Consider the following 19,181-nt stretch of genomic DNA (forward strand, 5'->3'; position numbering starts at 1 on the left):
GCCCTAATTACATTTGCCCTGTTTTTATCCAAAATATTGAGCCATTGGAACTGAAACAGTGCATCCCGAATGGAGGCAGCAACACATGTACCAGTTTTGTAACAAAACTGGGAATTTGATATGTTTGACTGATACCATGATTGTCTGTTTCATATCTGCAAAGTAGTTAAAATGTTGTCAGTTCCACTTTAAGTCAACTTTGAATAAGACTGTAATTGAAACTGTACAGCCTACCTGTGCTGGAGGACATCTGCAAGATGGTGCTGGCAGGCATAAATAATATAAATAAATTGCACTAAGTTGTTATCGTTTGCTGTCAAAATAATACCAAAAGGTGTAAAAACAAAATTGGTTCTGTAGATTTATTTTATTTTTTTACTCTTACTTGAGTAGTTTCTTAAGAGGGTTCGTTTTACTTAAGTACAGATTTCACTATTCAGCCAACCTCTGGGATTTGTTATGTAAACTCTACCATCATATGTTCACTACAAAAACACCCTAGGTGCACACTTTAAATAAAAGGGTAACCACACCCTGATTTTTCCCAGACCACAAAGGTGATCACCTGATGTGGTTTAAGTGTTGTTGTGGACTTACATCCAAATGTTGTTGTTTTTCTTATTTCAAAAAAATATATATATATATAAAACAAAAAAAGTGATTGAGAGTGAAATGGAAAAACAAAATCTTTAAATGTATTTTTTAAGATAAATGTGGTCTATTTCTCTAATGTTTCAGTTTTTTCATAAAACACCATTTGAAGAACAAACATCACTGTGGCAATTCATATCTCGCAGTAAAACAGTAACTAAGACTAATCAAGAGGTTAAATGTTGTTTTTTTAAAACAAAGGTTTAATGTTCTCTTAATTAGTTGAACACCTATGCATTTCTGAAAACGTGCAAGAACAGCAAACAAACAAAAAAAACAACACCAATTCAAGTCTGATCACATTTACTTTTAGTTTCATTCATAATATTTTATTGCGTTCCTATTGTCCACATTTCACCAAGCTAAGTCCATTTAACTTTCTCATTCATGAATGCCGCATGAACAAAGCTTTAGCTACACAACCACATCTTTGTCTATTAGTGTGGAAATGGGCCAAAAAGTTTACTCACCCCACTTGGAAGGGAGAGAGGTCTGCCACCCATGTGGAGAGAGACACAGAGACCAAGAGAGGAGAGATTTTTTTTTATAAATCTACATTTTATTTTATCTTTATTTAGCGAGACAAGTCACTCAAGTTCTTATTTACAATGACAGCCTACACAGGCTAAACCCAGACAACATTGGGCCAATTGTGCGCCGCCCTATGGGACTCCCAATCACGTCCGGTTGTGATACAGCCTGGATTCGAACCAGGGTGTCTGTAGTGACGCCTCTAGCACCGAGATGCAGTTCTTTAGGAGCGCTGAGGCACTCGGGAGAATAATCCATCATAATAATAATACTCACATAATAATAGTGAGCTAATGTAAACAGCATCTGCACAGATGGCATTTAGGCCTTACCCATGGCTGCCAATGCTTAGCTTACATGACCATTATTCAAGTTCACCTTTTGTGCTGCTGATTAAGATTGTCAATATCCGATAAGGCAAGCTAAAAAATATATTATTACACTTGAAATGCTCTCCGTTTTATCATAAATCATTCAGGTGTACTCACCACCCATTCATTCCTCTGATACTTGATAGCGTTCAAGGACAGGCAGGAATCAAAACAGCAGCAGACATGCAAATTCAGTCAGTGAAAGGTTTGATAATGGAATATCAGAGAATATAGCTCAGCAAAGTCACCTCCCTCTCCCTCTCTCTCTCTCTCCTGCAGAGAGGGTCTATTTTCACTCGATGAGAAGATGTGTTTCTTGGTCTAAACTCTGTTAGTGCTGTATGGATGTGTTGTGTCCCAGTGAAACTGTTAGGGACTACACCACACTGATTCTCTAACAGTCTCATCAAACGGGTTCATTCGGTCACACTGCAACCAAATGTTTCAAAACGCTTTGCAACTGAACACGACAAAGCCCAGGTTGTCCCTCCTGTTTGCGGTACCTTTTTAACCAGAATTTTGGAACCATCTATGGGCGATTCCAGCGTGATGGATGTTACATTTGCACGCAAAATCACAACTTTAATAAAAATTAAACTTTGGTGTGTGTGTGTGTGTGTGTGTATATATATCCCATTGAGGGGAGTGCATAGCCAAAAGGCAGATTTCAAAACATTGGCATGTTGGAAAAATCTAATTAAAAACAATTATTTATGAAGGTTACATGAAATGTACAAGCTGTGTTAGATAGACTTTTGCTAAGATGCTCAGTTGGCTGAGTTTGTAAGACGGGCGGGAGGTAGCCTAGTGGTTAGAGCATTGGGCCAGTAACCGAAAGGTTGCTAGATCGAATCCCTGAGCTGACAAGGTAAAAATCTGTCGTTCTGCCCCTGAACAAGGCAGTTAATACACTGTTCCTAGGCCGTCATTGTAAATAAGAATGTGTTCTTAACAGACTAGTAACATGAAAATAAAATATTGTGGCTAAAGATCTTTACTAACGGCCTGTCTAACAGCACACAGGTTGTTAGGAACATAATCCAGGTAGAATCAGGAATTCCCCGGGGTCTAGGCCTTTTACTTTTTTCAATCTTTACTAACATGCCGGCTTTGAGTAAAGGCCATATGCTTTACTCAACACTATACAAGTCAACTGCTACAGCTGTTTCAGAATTGGTGGCAAAGAATAAGTGAGTCCTAAGTATTTCAAAAAGTTGTATTTGGGACAAATCATTCACTAAACCCTAACCCATAAATAAAAATATGAATGAATAATGTGTAAATTAAGCAAGTTGAGGTACCTAAACTGCATGGAGTAACCCTGGATTGTAAACTGTCATGGTCAAAACATATTGATACAACAGTAGTAAGATGGGGAGAAGTCTGTCCATAATAAAGAGTAACAACACTGTCAACAAGGCAAGTCCTACAGGCCCTAGTTTCTACCTTCTTAACAACACTATCAACAAGGCAGGTCCTTGTTTTGTTGCACTTGGACTACTGTTCAGTCGTGTGCCACAAAGAGGGACTTTTTGGCTCATAACAGGGCAGCACAGCTGGCCTTGGATATACACAGAAAGCTAACAATAATATGCATGTCAACCTCTTCTGGCTCAAATTGAAGAAGAGATGGACTTCATCACTACTTGTATGTGTGAGACGTATTGACATGTTGAATGCACCAAGCTGAACTACTAGCACACAGCTCAGACACCCATGCATACCCCACAAGACATACCACCAGAGGTCTCTTCACAGTCCCCAAGTCCAGAACAGACTATGGGAGGGGCACAGTACTACATAGAGCCATGACTACATGGAACTCTATTCCACATCAGGAAACTGATGCAAGCAGTAGAATCAGATTTAAAAAGGTATACACACACAAAATGGTATTGTTCTATGGTGGTATCATGCATTTTGTGTAGTAGATCTGTAGTGGTGTAGCAAAGTTATGATGTACTGTTTTATTTGTAGTTTTTTTTTTTAATGTACAGTAAGTGTCTTGATGTGTTTGGACCCCAAGAAGAGTAACTGCTGGGGATCCCTAATAAAAACACACGCCACTGGCTAGCTAGCGAACATGCTAACATGCTAACATGCTAACCAGACACGTCGCGTGCGTCACAAAATACATTTAGAAATCCTTGTTAATTCAATTATTGCGCCAACGAGCATCTGCGATGCCAAGGGCTAAAATAGAACTCCTCGGTTTCAGATGCAGATCTCGCTGAAAGTCCTGCCTCTCCCATCTCCTCATTGGTTTATAGAAGCAGGTACCCACGTGCCATCTCATTGGTTATACCCACGTGGGTGACTGAAAGACTAACTGTTTTGTCGGTCGTCGTGGTAATACAATGAAATTTTAGATGCGATCACCATATAAGTTAAACGATGAAAAAGTCTGGAAGGAGGAGAGATGACTGGAAACGATTCGGTTGGTCATTTTGTGTGTGGATTAATTGTTGGAGTAGAGGTCCTTCTGCATTTCAGATAAAATAACAACTCAATGTTTATATCCCAGGACAAATTAGCATTAGCAAGCTAGCTAAATCGGCCAAATTTAGCTAGTTAGCTTGCACTTGCCAGCTAATGTTAATTGCCATACATGTTTAATGATTTTCGACCTGTCCCCAAATTAATGTCATTAGTTCAGAGTTTGTTTTGATATTTTAACCTGCGTGTCGTGATCACGTCTGGTGTGGGGGAGCAAAATAAATGTATGCACGATAGCACACGCGCGCAGCCAAACATTTGGCTATGGACTGGCGCTATGGGATTATGGAGAGGGAATTAAATATATTTTGTCATCTTGCTAGGTAGTTATCTAGCTGTGGCCATCTGGCTAGTATCAACCATGACTTTCTACAAAATAGCTAGCATTGGAATCTCGACCATAAGCGAAACACCACACACAGACATGCATTGCCAAACACTACCACCACCTTCTGGTTTGGGGTATTTTAACAAGGCTGAGTGGCTGACGACATGGGCTTTACGGTGTGATACACAAAAGAATGACTGCCAACACTGTTCAGCCAAGTACCGTCGGCAGGCATACAGTTTGACTATCCTACCGGTTTGTCTGAGCTATTAAAGCTATATTTTGGACAACGTTTTGGTTCTTTGATAGCTTGTCAGCTGTCTAACTAGCTCATATAAATTACAAGAACACACATATGACAACTTTTTCAGTTTAACTATAGCCAATTTTCTATTTACCATATGTGGAAAATTAACACATTACAAGTTAGTTATTGACAAGTACAGCGAGCAAAATTTTATTTTTTAAAAAGCTCTTACAGTTCAGAATGAAGAAATGAAAGCAGTGCATTCCGTCAGTGGAATTTAAATCTTGATCCAACGTCACGGTCAGGTTACCATGACCAAGATCGCAACAACGGGGTCAAAGTTGAATGTATATTCAAGGGGCAAATGGATCCAGGTGATAAATCAGATGGCAGGTTCACCTGGGAGAGATGGAGCGCCATCTTGGGAAGGTACAGAATGTACAGACAGCGAACAGATTGGAAAAACCCTGCATGGAAGGGAGATTTTACACACCTGCTCAACATAGGGACAGCTGGCGGAAAAGATGCCTTCCATACACTCAAATAGTGTGATTTAAAAAACATAGGAGGGATTTAAATACCATTTTGTAAGAAAACGTACTGATCAGATCCAGTTGAAATGAATAGTATTATTGCAGATTACATCCCAAGACTGTAAACACTTAGCCAAATGGGTGGGGGGGAAATCATAGGGAGCAATATAATTGGAACATCAAATAAATCAACAATCCCAACACACATAGCATCGTAATACGTAAATCATATCGGCGCCGAAGTATCGTGATAATATCGTATCGTAAGGTCCTTATAGCTTACACCAACATAGGGAACTGTATCTTATTGTCAGAGATGAGTTCACTTCTAACAACGTCCCCCATGGACTTCTCCCTGAATTATTTATCACTACAAGGCGCTGCTAAAGAGAGAAAGTATTTGATTTCATTTCTCCCTCCCTCCTTAACCCCCCCGTTAAATATCTGCAGCATAGCATATGAATCACAAAGCCAACAAGACAATAGCAAGTGAAACAAGTAGACCTGTATGCATCCCAAATGGCACCCTAATCCCTACATAGTGCACTACGGGAATAGGGTGTCATTTGGGACACTGGGCTAGGACACATTGTATTGATATAATGATGATTAATAGGACTAATCAATTCAAGCCACATGCTTCAAATTATAAAATTATCCATCGCAGCCAAATCTATAACTAAAAACAGGTGTTTTAATTAATGATGTTGTCAGTCTCATAACATTGACCTACAGTTTGATGTTTTCCTGGAGCTAGACTACTGTGTGCGCGTACGCTAATTGAATACACATCTATTGCTGCAGACTGATGACAATGGGAGATTTGTGCTAAAATATTCAAGGCACACCCACGGATCTTACATTAATTATTATATATGAAAACGTTAATATATTTTCCTAGTACATTGGAGAGCCAGTATTTGCGCCACACACACAGTGACATTGCAATTTGGATAATGTGGTGCATGCAGGCTCCCATGCTGTTCTACAGACAGAGCAGATGGGATAATGTGGTGTATGCAGGCCATGCTGTTCTACAGACAGAGCAGATGGGATAATGTGGTGCATGCAGGCCATGCTGTTCTACAGACAGACAGAGCAGATGGGATAAATAGAGGTAAGGCCAATCACAACCTCGTAAATCATTTGAGCAGCTGTCACAGACATATTTTACTTGCTGTGTCCCAGATAGAGTACTTTCAGTAACCACCTCAGTGGTTCACCATAGCAGATTTGTGTTCAATCCAATAGGCTTTGGCTTAGTGATGCTACTGCCCAAGCTTTAAGAAAAGTAGAATCTACGGTCCAACTCACTGGCTCACTCAAATTGGTAAGAAAAACTGGGACGTCAACAGACATCAGTATTTTCCACGCTAATTTGAGTAACCTAGCCTCAATGACAAATCCATTGCGGCTTTGTTCTTCCTAAAAATAAAAATTGTAATTCTTAGTCAAATCAAACCCCCAAAAAAGGTGTGCATTTATTTTTTAAGTTTAGCAAAGACTGTAATGGTTCTGTTTCCACTAGGCCGCCCACCTCAGTGGGAGATAAAGGACAAATCATCCGGCAGCAGCTGATGTTACGCCTGAAACAAAGCGACAGGTACCAAACAGCAATAGCACAGTGGGTAAAATAAGCATGAGAGAGATTTACATTTAGTCTAATCCTTTGCAGGAAAAATCATCAGTTATAGAGATGTGCCCACGGTGCAATGCTTTGGGGAAATGGGCTTTGGACAGGTTGGTGCTACAGCACATGCCCCCTACTATGTCTTCAACTGGAAAACGCAGACTCTTCCCCCCCTCTGGTTACAAAGACAGTAGAAGCGAGCAGACACGGTAGCCCTGTAGAAGCGAACAGACACAGGGTAGCCCTGTAGAAGCGAACAGACACAGGGTAGCCCTGTAGAAGCGAACAGACACAGGGTAGCCCTGTAGAAGAACAGACAAGCCCAGAGCGAACAGACACGGAGCCCTGTAGAAGCGAACAGACACAGGGTAAGAGAACAGACACAGGGTAGCCCTGTAGAGGAACAGACACAGGGTAGCCCTGTAGAAGCGAACAGACACAGGGTAGCCCTGTAGACGAACAGACACAGGGAGCCCTGTAGAAGCGAACAGACACAGGGTAGCCCTGTAGAAAACAGACACAGGGAGCCCTGTAGAAGCGAACAGACACAGAGTAGCCCTGTAGAAGCGAACAGACACAGAGTAGCCCTGTAGAAGCGAACAGACACAGGGTAGCCCTGTAGAAGCGAACAGACACAGGGTAGCCCTGTAGAAGCGAACAGACACAGAGTAGCCCTGTAGAAGCGAACAGACACAGGGTAGCCCTGTAGAAGCGAACAGACACAGAGGAGCCCTGTAGAAGCAAACAGACAGAGAGTAGCCCTGTAGAAGCAAACAGACAGAGAGTAGCCCTGTAGAAGCAAACAGACACAGAGTAGCCCTGTAGAAGCAAACAGACACAGAGTAGCCCTGTAGAAGCGAACAGACACAGAGTAGCCCTGTAGAAGCGAACAGACACAGAGTAGCCCTGTAGAAGCGAACAGACACGGTAGCCCTGTAGAAGCGAACAGACACGGTAGCCCTGTAGAAGCGAACAGACACGGTAGCCCTGTAGAAGCAAACAGACACAGAGGAGCCCTGTAGAAGCAAACAGACACAGAGGAGCCCTGTAGAAGCGAACAGACACGGTAGCCCTGTAGAAGCAAACAGACACAGAGTAGCCCTGTAGAAGCGAGCAGACACAGTAGCCCTGTAGAAGCGATGCGATCGGATGTCAGCCGGTGAAAGAGAAGGCCACTGTAATCTCTATGATCTCCCTCTCCTTATCGCCACCATCACTCCCCTCTTCTCTGGATCAATATAGCTGTCCTGTCCCGGGTCATGTTGGAGCACAAACAGTTTGTTGTTCCCCACCAGAAGTTACGTCTGTTTCCCAGTGAACGTGTGTAATAGCAGGAAGTGGAACAAGTTCAGAATCACAGTCGTGGCGCTCCTAGTCGAGTCCTGATCGTGAATTGGACTGTCTGGAATGTGATAGGTCATTAATTCAGTACGGTAGCCTGGCTGCAAGGGCATGATCAATTATGGATACATTTGACAAATTACTAAACTTTTTTTTTTTTTAATTTAAAAGGCCAAAACTATAGAAGGAATTCACCAGACGAAATTCGAATGCATTCAGAGAAACATACACTCAGAGATCCATGCCTAAGCATTATCAAGCAGGACTAAACATGTATCTTATTAAAGTCTCCCCGCCCATTTCTTTTTTAAATAAATAAAATTAAAATAAAACAGGTTAGAATATCTCAGATGAAACTCCTGCAGAATCTGCCACATAGCCTGTTTTACCACTCAATCACTAGCCCATTATACAACATTAAAAAAAAAAATCGGTCAAGTTGCTGATGACGTAATGGAATGTGGACACCCAGCTGAGATTGAGGGATAGTGAATGGGGACACCGAGCTGGATTTGAGATGGAAGGTAGGGGTGTGAACATTTAAACTAAAATTGGGAACCTGATCAAGAAAAAAAATAAAATCCCACTTTTTGCCTCCACAAAATTAAAATCACTGTGCAGTTATCACAAAACATAACGTTCTGTGTTATAGCCCAACAAGATAATAGGCTATAAAGGCCTGGGTTGTCATTTAAAATGGTAGACTCCGCGATAGGAAGTGCATGGAGAAAATACACAGCATAGTGAGTCAAATGGTAGTACAGGTGCAACCATCTGAACGGGATGCACCATGAGACCCATATTGTTGCTAGCAGTGTAACAGTATAACTTTAGACCGTCCCCTCGCCCATACCCGGGCGCGAACCAGGGACCCTCTGCAAACATCAACAACAATCACCCGCAAAGCATCGTTACCCATCGCTCCATAAAAGCCGCGGCCCTTACAGATCAAGGGGGAACCACTACTTCAAGGTCTCAGAGCAAGTGACGTCCCCGATTGAAACGCTATTTAGCGCGCACCACCGCTAACTAAGCTAGCCGTTTCACATCTGTTACAGCAGCAGCATTGTGAATTCATGTGGAATTAAATCATTTTACAAGAAAAACAGATTTAAAAATACAAAATTTTTAAAAAATAGTTTAAACGTTAAGAAAAAATAAATAATGTGTCACATTCCTAATTGAGGGATAGTGAATGTGTACATGGACATACAGAGTTAGACAGGAAGTAGTCAGCTGAGACAGGGAGAGGAGGTATTCGGGGCCATGCAGAGTGTTAGAGACAGGAATCAGCATGCCTTCAGCCGAGACAGGGAGAGGAGGTATTCGGGGCCATGCAGAGTGTTAGAGACAGGAATCAGCATGCCTTCAGCCGAGACATGGGAGAGGAGGAGGTATTCGGGGCCATGCAGAGTGTTTGAGACAGGAATCAGCATGCCTTCAGCCGAGACAGGGAGAGGAGGTATTCGGGGCCATGCAGAGTGTTAGAGACAGGAATCAGCATGCCTTCAGCCGAGACAGGGAGAGGAGGTATTCGGGGCCATGCAGAGTGTTAGAGACAGGAATCAGCATGCCTTCAGCCGAGACAGGGAGAGGTGGTATTCGGGGCCATGCAGAGTGTTTGAGACAGGAATCAGCATGCCTTCAGCTGAGACAGGGAGAGTGTTTGGAGGAATCAGCATGCCTTTCGGGGCCATGCAGAGTGTTAGAGACAGGAATCAGCATGCCTTCAGCCGAGACAGGGAGAGGTGGTATTCGGGGCCATGCAGAGTGTTAGAGACAGGAATCAGCATGCCTTCAGCTGAGACAGGGAGAAGAGGCATTCACTCTTCCGTTCTTTTCCATCAGGGACTCATTATTTAGGGTACCATGTCTTCCATAGTGCTCATGCACTCACTTCCACTCTAGTTTAGATGAATTACTCCTATCTGCCTAGAAAGGGGAAGTGTTAGGCTTTGTTACTTGACAAAATACCCTAAATCTACAATAAGACCGGAGTTATTGGTTTCTAAAAAGAGAATGATGACCATCCTCCACTTGCCGTCTGTCTCGGTCGGTCTCTGTCCGTCCGTCCAGTCTAAACTGCACAAGGCTGAGAGGAAGAAGACAAAACCGGTAGAAATCAAACCTGAACTCTCATCGTGATGTGCCAGTTTGCCCACAACAGCAGCAGAATAAGTCCTGTCGAAGTAGAATGTGTGGTCTGGCCTGGCATCGCTCTCCTCACCACTACATTTACATTTGGCCGGCAGCTCGTTTATCAAAGCACTGCTGATTAACACAAAAGCCAGCCTCCTGATAAAAGATTAATATTGACAGTCAGAAAGACGATAGTCCTGCTGCAGTCGTATTAATCACACACACACACCCCTCCATTCATCACTCAGCTAACCAGCATCATAATGGATGTGCAGCCAATCACAAACCAAACTTACTCCAGTGGGCTCGGACGATTGGTTACAGAGTGAGCAAAAACATGAATAATTAAAAATCAGTTACACAGAAACAAAACCTTATTTTGGTGCTGGCAAGTTGTGGGACAACAGATAAGGTTTGTAAAATTATTATTTGATGAATGTGTATTTTATTTCCGTGTCTAATCGCCAGTTGACAACCCATCCTTTACAGGATTAATTGACACATTACAATGATTCACAGAGAACTTCGTAGTGCAGCATTAATAGCCTAACCCTAGAACAGTTAAAACAATGCAAATAAATACAGAAAAATTAGATGTTTTAAATAAATGGAACCAAAACATTAAAAAAAAGTTACCTCTGTCTCTGCACCACTTAAAACAAGAAATCAGAGAGCATTTTGCTGGGATTCCAACCATCCATGAAAATACAAAATGGTTCCAATCAGGTTCAACTGAAAAGTTGCAGTCTTCGTGATAAGGTTGCTGAGCAGAGATCCAGAATGAACAGACATTAAAACCAGGCCCAGAAAAGAACAGGGCTTTACTGAACCGTGTGAGAGGCGTCTGTCAAATCGCTCCACCTTCTAACCACTAGGCTACCCTGCCGCTTCAAATGTCCTCAGTCAATAAGTATTCAACCCCTTTCGTTATGGTAAGGAGCTTAAATAAGTTCAGGAGTAAAAATGTGCTTAACAAGTCACATACTAAGTTGCATGGACTCACTTTGTGTCCAATAATAGAGTTTAACATGACTGTTGAATGACTACCTCACCCCTGTACCCCACACATACAGATAATTGTAAGGTCCCTCAGGCGAGCAGTGAATTTCAAACAAAGACCAGGGAGGTTTTTCCAACACCTCGCAAAGAAGTGCACCTATTAGTAGATGGGTAAAAATAATGTAAAGCAGACATTGAATATCCCTTTGAGCCTGGTGAAGTTGTGAATTATACTCTGGATGGTGTATCAATACACCCAGTCACTATAAAAATACAGGCGTCCTTCCTAACTCAGTTGCCGGACAGGAAGGAAACTGCTCAGAGATTTTACCATGAGGACAATGGTGACTTTAAAACAGTTAAGAGTTTAATGGATTGGTCAACATTGTAGTTACTCCACAATGCTAACTTAATTGACAGAGTGAAAAGGAGGAAGCCTGTACTGAATTTTTTTTTTTATATTCCAAAACATGCATCCTGTTTGCAACAAGGCACGAAAGTAACACTGCTGAAAATGTGCCAAAGAAATACACTATGTCCTGAATACAAAGCCTCATGTTTGGGGCAAATCCAATACAACACATTACAGAGTACCACTATCCATATCTTCAAACATAGTGGTGGCTGCATCATGTTATGGGTATGCTTGTAATCATTAAGGACTGGGGGAGTTTTTCAGGATAAAAAAGAATGGAAGGGAGCTAAGAACAGGCAAAATCCTAGAAGAAGGTTCAGTCTGCTTTCCACTAGACACTGGGAGATAAATTCCCCTTTCAGCAGGACAATAACCTACAAAGAAGACAAATCTACACTGGAGATGCTTACCAAGAAGACACTGAATGTTCCTGAGTGGGCGAGTTACAGCTTTGGCTTAAATCTATTTTAAAATATATGGCAAGACCTGATAATAGTTTCTCTAGCTTTTGATCAACAACCAATTTGAAAGGAATAATGGGCAAATGTTGAACGATCCTGGTGTGGGAAGCACTTAAGAGATTTACCCAGAAAGACTCACAGCTGTAGTCAATGTCAGAAGTGCTTCTACAAAATGTCTATAAACATGTTTCCACTTTGTCATTATGGGGTATTTTTTGTTGCTGGGAAAAAGAGAAAATGTATTTAATCCATTTTGAATTCAGGCTGTAACACAAGATGTGGAATAAGTCGAGGGGTATGAATACTTTCTGAAGGCACTGTATCAACATGGTATGACCAGTAGTAGAGATACTAAGAATGGTATGACCAGTAGTAGAGATACTAAGAATGGTATGACAAGTAGTAGAGATACTAAGAATGGTATGACCAGTAGTAGAGATACTAAGAATGGTATGACCAGTAGTAGAGATACTAAGAATGGTATGACCAGTAGTAGAGATACTAAGAATGGTATGACAAGTAGTAGAGATACTAAGAATGGTATGACAAGTAGTAGAGATACTAAGAATGGTATGACAAGTAGTAGAGATACTAAGAATGGTATGTACAGTAGTAGAGATGGTTTGGAGCCATGTCAAGAATATCGTATTTAAATACACAGTACAAAACCCCATGGCAAGATGGATAGAATTGCATGAAATTATCTTCCGGACCAGAGTCCAGAATATAATATGTGAATGGTGTGTATATACCGAATGTGAATAGAAAATATGTGTATATCAAGCAGTAGTTAGTTATACAGGATGAGCCATGTGTAGAATACAGTATATAGATATAAAGTGTGTAGAACAGTGTGTAAACATTGAAAGTGATCAGTGTTCAATGATTCTATGTACATAGAGCAGCAGTAGGCTAGAGTACCGGGTGGTAGGTAGCCGGGTAGAGTACCGGGTGGTAGGTAGCCGGGTAGATTACCGGGTGGTAGGTAGCCGGGTAGAGTACCGGGTGGTAGGTGGTAGAGTAGCCGGGTGGGGTAGAGTACCGGGTGATAGGTAGCCGGGTAGAGTACCGGGTGGTAGGTAGCCGGGTAGAGTACCGGGTGGTGGTAGGTAGAGTACCGGGTGGTAGGTAGCCGCGTGGTGTAGCCGGGTTGGGTACCGGGTGGTGGCAGGGTAGAGTAACGGGTGGTAGGTAGCCGGCTAGAGTACCGGGTGGTAGGTAGCCGGGCTAGAGTACCGGGTGGTAGGTAGCGGGTAGAGTACCGGGTGGTAGGTAGCCGGGTAGAGTACCGGGTGGTAGGTAGCCGGGTAGAGTACCGGGTGGTAGGTAGCCGGGTAGAGTACCGGGTGGTAGGTAGCCGGGTAGAGTACCGGTGGTGGCCGGGTAGAGTACCGGGTGGTGGCCGGGTAGAGTACCGGGTGGTGGCAGGGTAGAGTACCGGGTGATAGCCGGCTAGTGTCTAAGGTTCTGGGCTCCAGAATGACACAACGGTCTAAGGGACTGTATCTCAGTGCTAGAGGCTTCACTACAGACCCTGGTTCGATTCCAGGCTGTATCACAACCGGACGGCCAGTGATTGGGAGTCCCATAGGGGCGGCGCACAAATTGGCCCAGCGTCGTCTGGGTTTGGCCGTCATTGTAAATAAGAATTTGTTCTTATTAACTAACTTGCCTAGGTAAATAAAGCTCAATAAAATAAGGTTCAGGGCAGGGTACTGGGCGGAGGCCTGGCTAGTCTGATGGCCTGGAGATAGATGTCTTCTAGATGGTAGAGGGGTGAACAGGCCGTGGCTCGGGTGGCTGAGGTCCTTGAAGATCTTCTAGATGGTAGCGGGGTGAACAGGCCGTGGCTCGGGTGGCTGAGGTTCTTGAAGATCTTCTAGACCTTCTATGACACTGGCTGCTTTAGATGTCCTGGAGGGCATTGTGCCCCCGATGAGGAGTCTGGCTGACCGCACCACCCTTAAGGCGGTTTCAGGCGGTGCAATTGCCTTACCATGCGGTAATACAGCCGACAGGATGCTCTCAATGGTGCATGTGTAAGTTTGTGAGGGAGGGTATTGGGGGGCCAAGACTAATTTCTTCAACAAGGCTCTGTTGAGCATTCATCACCACGCTGTCGGTGTGAAGAGGACCATTTCAGGTCCTCGGTGATGTCCAACCTTTTGACCCTCTCCACAGCGGCCCTGTCCATGTGGATAAGGGCGTGTTCTCTCTGCAGCAGTATCATACCCAGGTGAAACGATAACCTGACATTCTATTTGTTGGAAGGGGAAATCTTTTTGGATCAGACCTAGGTGGGGACAACTGCATGATGCAGAATTGCCTCTAAGGGAATGGGAAACATATCAACACAGCTATAGCTGTGACAGCTAGCTTCTTCAAATCAAAATTCTTCACGCGTAGATATGAGAGCCATTCCTGCTCCATCTTTAGCTTGATTTGAACAAGACGACACAGATTTCCAACCAACTGAGTTACAATGCAGCTGTAACGAGAAGATTGAAACACTGCACATTTTTACCCGGGAAATGGCAACTTTCATCTTCATGCTAGCTAGCAGTAGCCACCTCATGCTAGCTAGCATGAGGACAAAAAGGGAATTTTTCAAGGAAAACTAGCAGTATTTCAATCTTGTCTATGTATCAGTGTGGATAAAGTTACAATTTGGAGTACAGTGGCATATCACATCTCTGCATTGAGGTATGTTTTCCGACTCCATCGTGTCTGAAGGCCGAGATCCTTTTGCACATAAATTGTATAGCCACGTTTGCATCACCCTCATGTTGGTGCTAGCAACAGCTTAGTAGTGCTATGTATCAACAGTAAATCTAGTATGGCCTGGAAACTATAGTTACTGGAAACTAGTGAACTTCGAAATGTCAATAGCAACACAATTTTCCTAAAGTTAATCTCTCCCCAACTTTGATCCTGCCATGTCCCTCACCCATATTAGCATCACTCAATGCCTCCCCGCCCCTTCTGTCATTGAAATGGGATGGTCTTCCATTGGTTCATCACTCCCAATTTGCTATGTTGATCTCTTGCGTTAATGAAACCATGATTACGTTCTGACCCCAGTGCAGCTCAGTGTAAAAAAAAGCGTTACGGTAGGTTCGGGTATCTTCTGGTAAATACTAAAAACGTATTAAGTTACCTAGTTTGTTTTTGGAAAACATCAGCTAAATGTGGAAACAGGGGATAAATTGTAGCCAGTCAACTAGCTACTGAGTTGCCTTTAGGTAACCAGCTGCAAGCGAGCTCGATTAGAATGCAAAACTGCACTCTTGACTGGAAAGCTATCTTAAGCTAGTTAAACGTTACGCAAAAACCCCAAGATAGCTTTCCAATCTAAAGTCGATGATTGTAATTCTCCAAACACTTAGCACGTAACTAAATGTTCATATTTTATAAAATATCGTGTGCACAACGTTCAAACGCTTACCCAGTTTTGCCCGCGACTCCTCCAATTTCTGGATTTGGTTTTCAATGAAGAGCATCGACACTCCAAAAACCAAAATAGACAAAAGCTGTAACTTGGGAGGCATCATAATCCTTAAAAGCCCCATCAAACTATCAGATGTAAACAATTCATACCGCGAATTCAATATTCATAAGAGACAGGGTGAAGTCAAGTCTTGTGTTCATCAATGCAGGCAAACGATGGGAATGTCCGAGACTAACGTTCACTTATCAAGGGATTAAAAAAACTAACTAATGCTACCCACTAATTTAATATCTGACACTTATCAAATCAGTTCAACGTTGGGTCTTGTTCTCTTCGCGGTCCAAATTCTCTCCGCTCCGTCCGTAGTTTCATCCGTGCTCCGGTGAAAAGCAGCCTGCTATACACACAGCGCGCTTTCAAGCAGGGTTGCCAGGACTGGCTCTTTTCGAGGGAATGATTTACTCAAAACCCGCACCGCCAAAAATGACAGAAAACGAGCAAAACAATTTTTTTTCACAGCAGGAGATTAGTTGCCATATCTATACAATAAACCATTTTCTATAACGTTACCAAGCCAATTAAGAAGGAACATTATAGTAACAGCCTGACTACACCTCTTGCATTGCAAAATCAATTTAGAAATCTATGTTATTCAATTATTGCACCACACTGCTCGTGTGCGCCAACAAGTATCTGCATAGAAGTCATTCCTATATCTGACGCAGATCGCGCTGCAAGTCCTGCCTCTCCCATCTCCTTATTGGTTTATAGAAGCAGGTACCCATGTGCCATCTCCTCATTGGTTATACATATATATTGTATATAGACTCCCCCTTTGTTTTCTACTGTGTTATTGACTTGTTAATTGTTTATTCCATGTGTAACTCTGTGTTGTCTGCTCACACTGCTATGCTTTATCTTGGCCAGGTCGCAGTTGCAAATGAGAACTTGTTCTCAACTAGCCTACCTGGTTAAATAAAGGTGAAATAAATAAAATTTAAAAAATACCCATGTGGGTGACTGAAAGATGATCGAGGTCAGTTTCGGTAATGCACCTAAGTTATGAAAGTTGCCAATCATAATATAAAGTAAAGAGAAGAAAAAGCCTGGAAGGAAGAGAGATGACTAGAAACGATTCGGTTGACCGTTTTATGTGTGGATTAATTGGCGGAGTAGAGGACCTTGTGCATTTCAGGTAAAATAACAACTCAATGTTTATATCCCAGGACAAATTAGCTAGCAACAGCAAGCTAGTTAAATAGGACAAATTAGCTAACAAGTGCATGCTAACTGGCTAAATTGCCATAAATGTTTAATGCGTTTCGACCTGTCCCCAAATTAATATAATTAATTCAGAACTTGTGTTGATATTTTATCCTACGTGTCGTGATCGCATTTTGTGCGGGGGGGACACAATACATTTATGCACGATGGCGCACGCGCGCAGCCAGTTTGGGTTCCGTGTAACTTGTAACGATGTCAGAAGCTAAATTTGAGTTTCCTCAATATAAGAATTATTGCAAGCTTTGAGATTACTTAGCAAAGGAATTTAAATATATGGCAAGAGAAAAGATCCCTTGTTAAACTCGCCAGATCATTTTCCATCAATGGATGTCAATTGAATTTGTTTGACTGCTATGATTAAACAATAAGCCACAAGGGGTTATGGTATATGGCCAAAATACAGTGCCTTCGGAAAGTATTCAGACCCCTTGACATTTTGCACATTCTGTTACGTTACAGCCTTATTCTAAAAATGGATTTTAAAAATTAAAAATCCTCAGCAATAATGACATTACAATACCCCATCATGACATCACAATACCCCATAATGACATCACAATACCCCATAATGACAAAGTGAAAACAGGTTTTTAGAAATGTTTGCAAATGTATTAAAAATTTAAAAAACTGTGCATGTCGGAGCAAAAACCATGAGGCCGAAGGAATTGTCCGTAGAGCTCCGAGACAGGATTGTGTCGAGGCACAGATCTGGGGAAGGGTACCAAAAAATATCTGCAGCATTGTGATCCCCCAAGAACACAGTGGCCTCCATCATTCTTAAATGGAAGAAGTTTGGAACCACCAAGACTCTTCCTAGAGCTGGCCGCCCTACCAAACTGAGCAGTCCTTGGTCAGTGAGGTGACCAAGAAACCCATAGTCACTCTGACAGAGCTCTAGAGTTCCTCTGTGGAGATGGGAGAACCTTCCAGAAGGACTACCATCTCTGCAGCATTCCACCAATCAGGCCTTTATGGTAGAATGGCCAGACAGAAGCCACTCCTCAGTAAAATGTACATGACAGCCCGCTTGGAGTTTGCCAGAAGGCACCTAAAGGGCTCTCAGACCAGGAGAAAACAAGATTCTCTGGTCTGATGAAACCAAGATTAAACTCTTTAGCCTGAATGCCAAGTGTCACATCTGCAGCAAACCTGGCACGATCTCTACGGTGAAGCATGGTGGTGGCGTCATCATGTGTTGAGGATGTTTTTCGGCGGCAGGGACTGGGAAACTAGTCAGGATCGAGGGAAAGATGAATGGAGCAAAGTACAAAGAGATCCTTGATGAAAACCTGCTCCAGCTCGCTCAGGACCTCAGACTGGGGCGAAGGTTCACCTTCCAACAGGACAACGACCCTAATTACACAGTCAAGACAATGCAGGAGTGGCTTCAGGACAAGTCTCCGAATGTCCTTGAGTAGCCCAGCCAGAGCCCTGACTTGAACCTGATTGAACATCTCTGGAGAGATCTGAAGATAGTTGCTAGAAATCTTAGCAAATATATATATATATGTGTGTGTGTGTGTGTGTGTGTGTGTGTGTGTGTGTGTGTGTGTGTGTGTGTGTGTGTGTGTGTGTGTGTGTGTGTGTGTGTGTGTGTGTGTGTGTGTACATTCGCTAAGATTTCTAAAAACCTGTTTTTGCTTTGTCATTATGGGGTATTGTGTGTAGATTGATGAAGGAAAAAACAATGTAATCTATTTTAGAATAAGGCTGTAACGTAACAAAATGTGGAAAAAGTCAAGTGGCCTGAATACTTTCCGAAGGCGCTGTATATCATCAGTACACTCAACATCTTAAGCACTACAAAACTTCTATTCGATCAAACAAACCTCAGGTAGCAAGTAGGCCATGATTTGTTGTAGACCAAATTTGACACTTTCTCATTGACAGATTTTCTGCCGGGTTAGGACTGTTAGTTAGGGCTGGGTATAATAAGAACTATGGGAGAGCAGACCGGAATTTAGCATTTTATTCAATGTTAAACGGCCTGAGTGAACGTTCATCATTTATCCACCATCTTTGATATAACAATAGCGCTTGGTTCGTTCTCATGCCAAATTCAAGACAACTCGGGAACTCTGCCATTTTCTTATTGCAAAGTTGTTGCAAAAAGTTTCACACTTGGAAAGTATCAGCAAAGATTTTTTATAACTAAACCAAGATAGACCACAGCCTGTCGTTTCCAATGTGGATAAATGAGTCATAGTGTGCAGAACAAGCAAGGAGGTGGGCAGAGCCAAGCACGAGCTAGCAAGATCCTATTGGTACATCCGTTAGGGAACGCCTACTCTGCGAGGTGCGCATGTG

General features: G+C 42.6%; 1 protein-coding gene across 1 annotated transcript in view; it reads right to left on the bottom strand.

The window, feature by feature from the left end:
• The window catches only part of hs2st1b (heparan sulfate 2-O-sulfotransferase 1b), a 57,577-nt gene extending 41,360 nt beyond the window's left edge, over positions 1 to 16,217 (bottom strand). The window contains exon 1 of the mRNA XM_024422435.2: positions 15,588 to 16,217. Within this exon, the coding sequence (XP_024278203.1) occupies positions 15,588 to 15,711 (124 nt within the window). The 5' untranslated portion in view covers positions 15,712 to 16,217. The remainder of the gene's footprint in view (positions 1 to 15,587) is intronic.
• Between the last annotated feature and the right edge of the window lie 2,964 nt (positions 16,218 to 19,181).

The sequence above is a fragment of the Oncorhynchus tshawytscha genome, linkage group LG05 (assembly GCF_018296145.1).
Source record: "Oncorhynchus tshawytscha isolate Ot180627B linkage group LG05, Otsh_v2.0, whole genome shotgun sequence".
NCBI classification, from domain to species: Eukaryota; Metazoa; Chordata; class Actinopteri; order Salmoniformes; family Salmonidae; genus Oncorhynchus; species Oncorhynchus tshawytscha.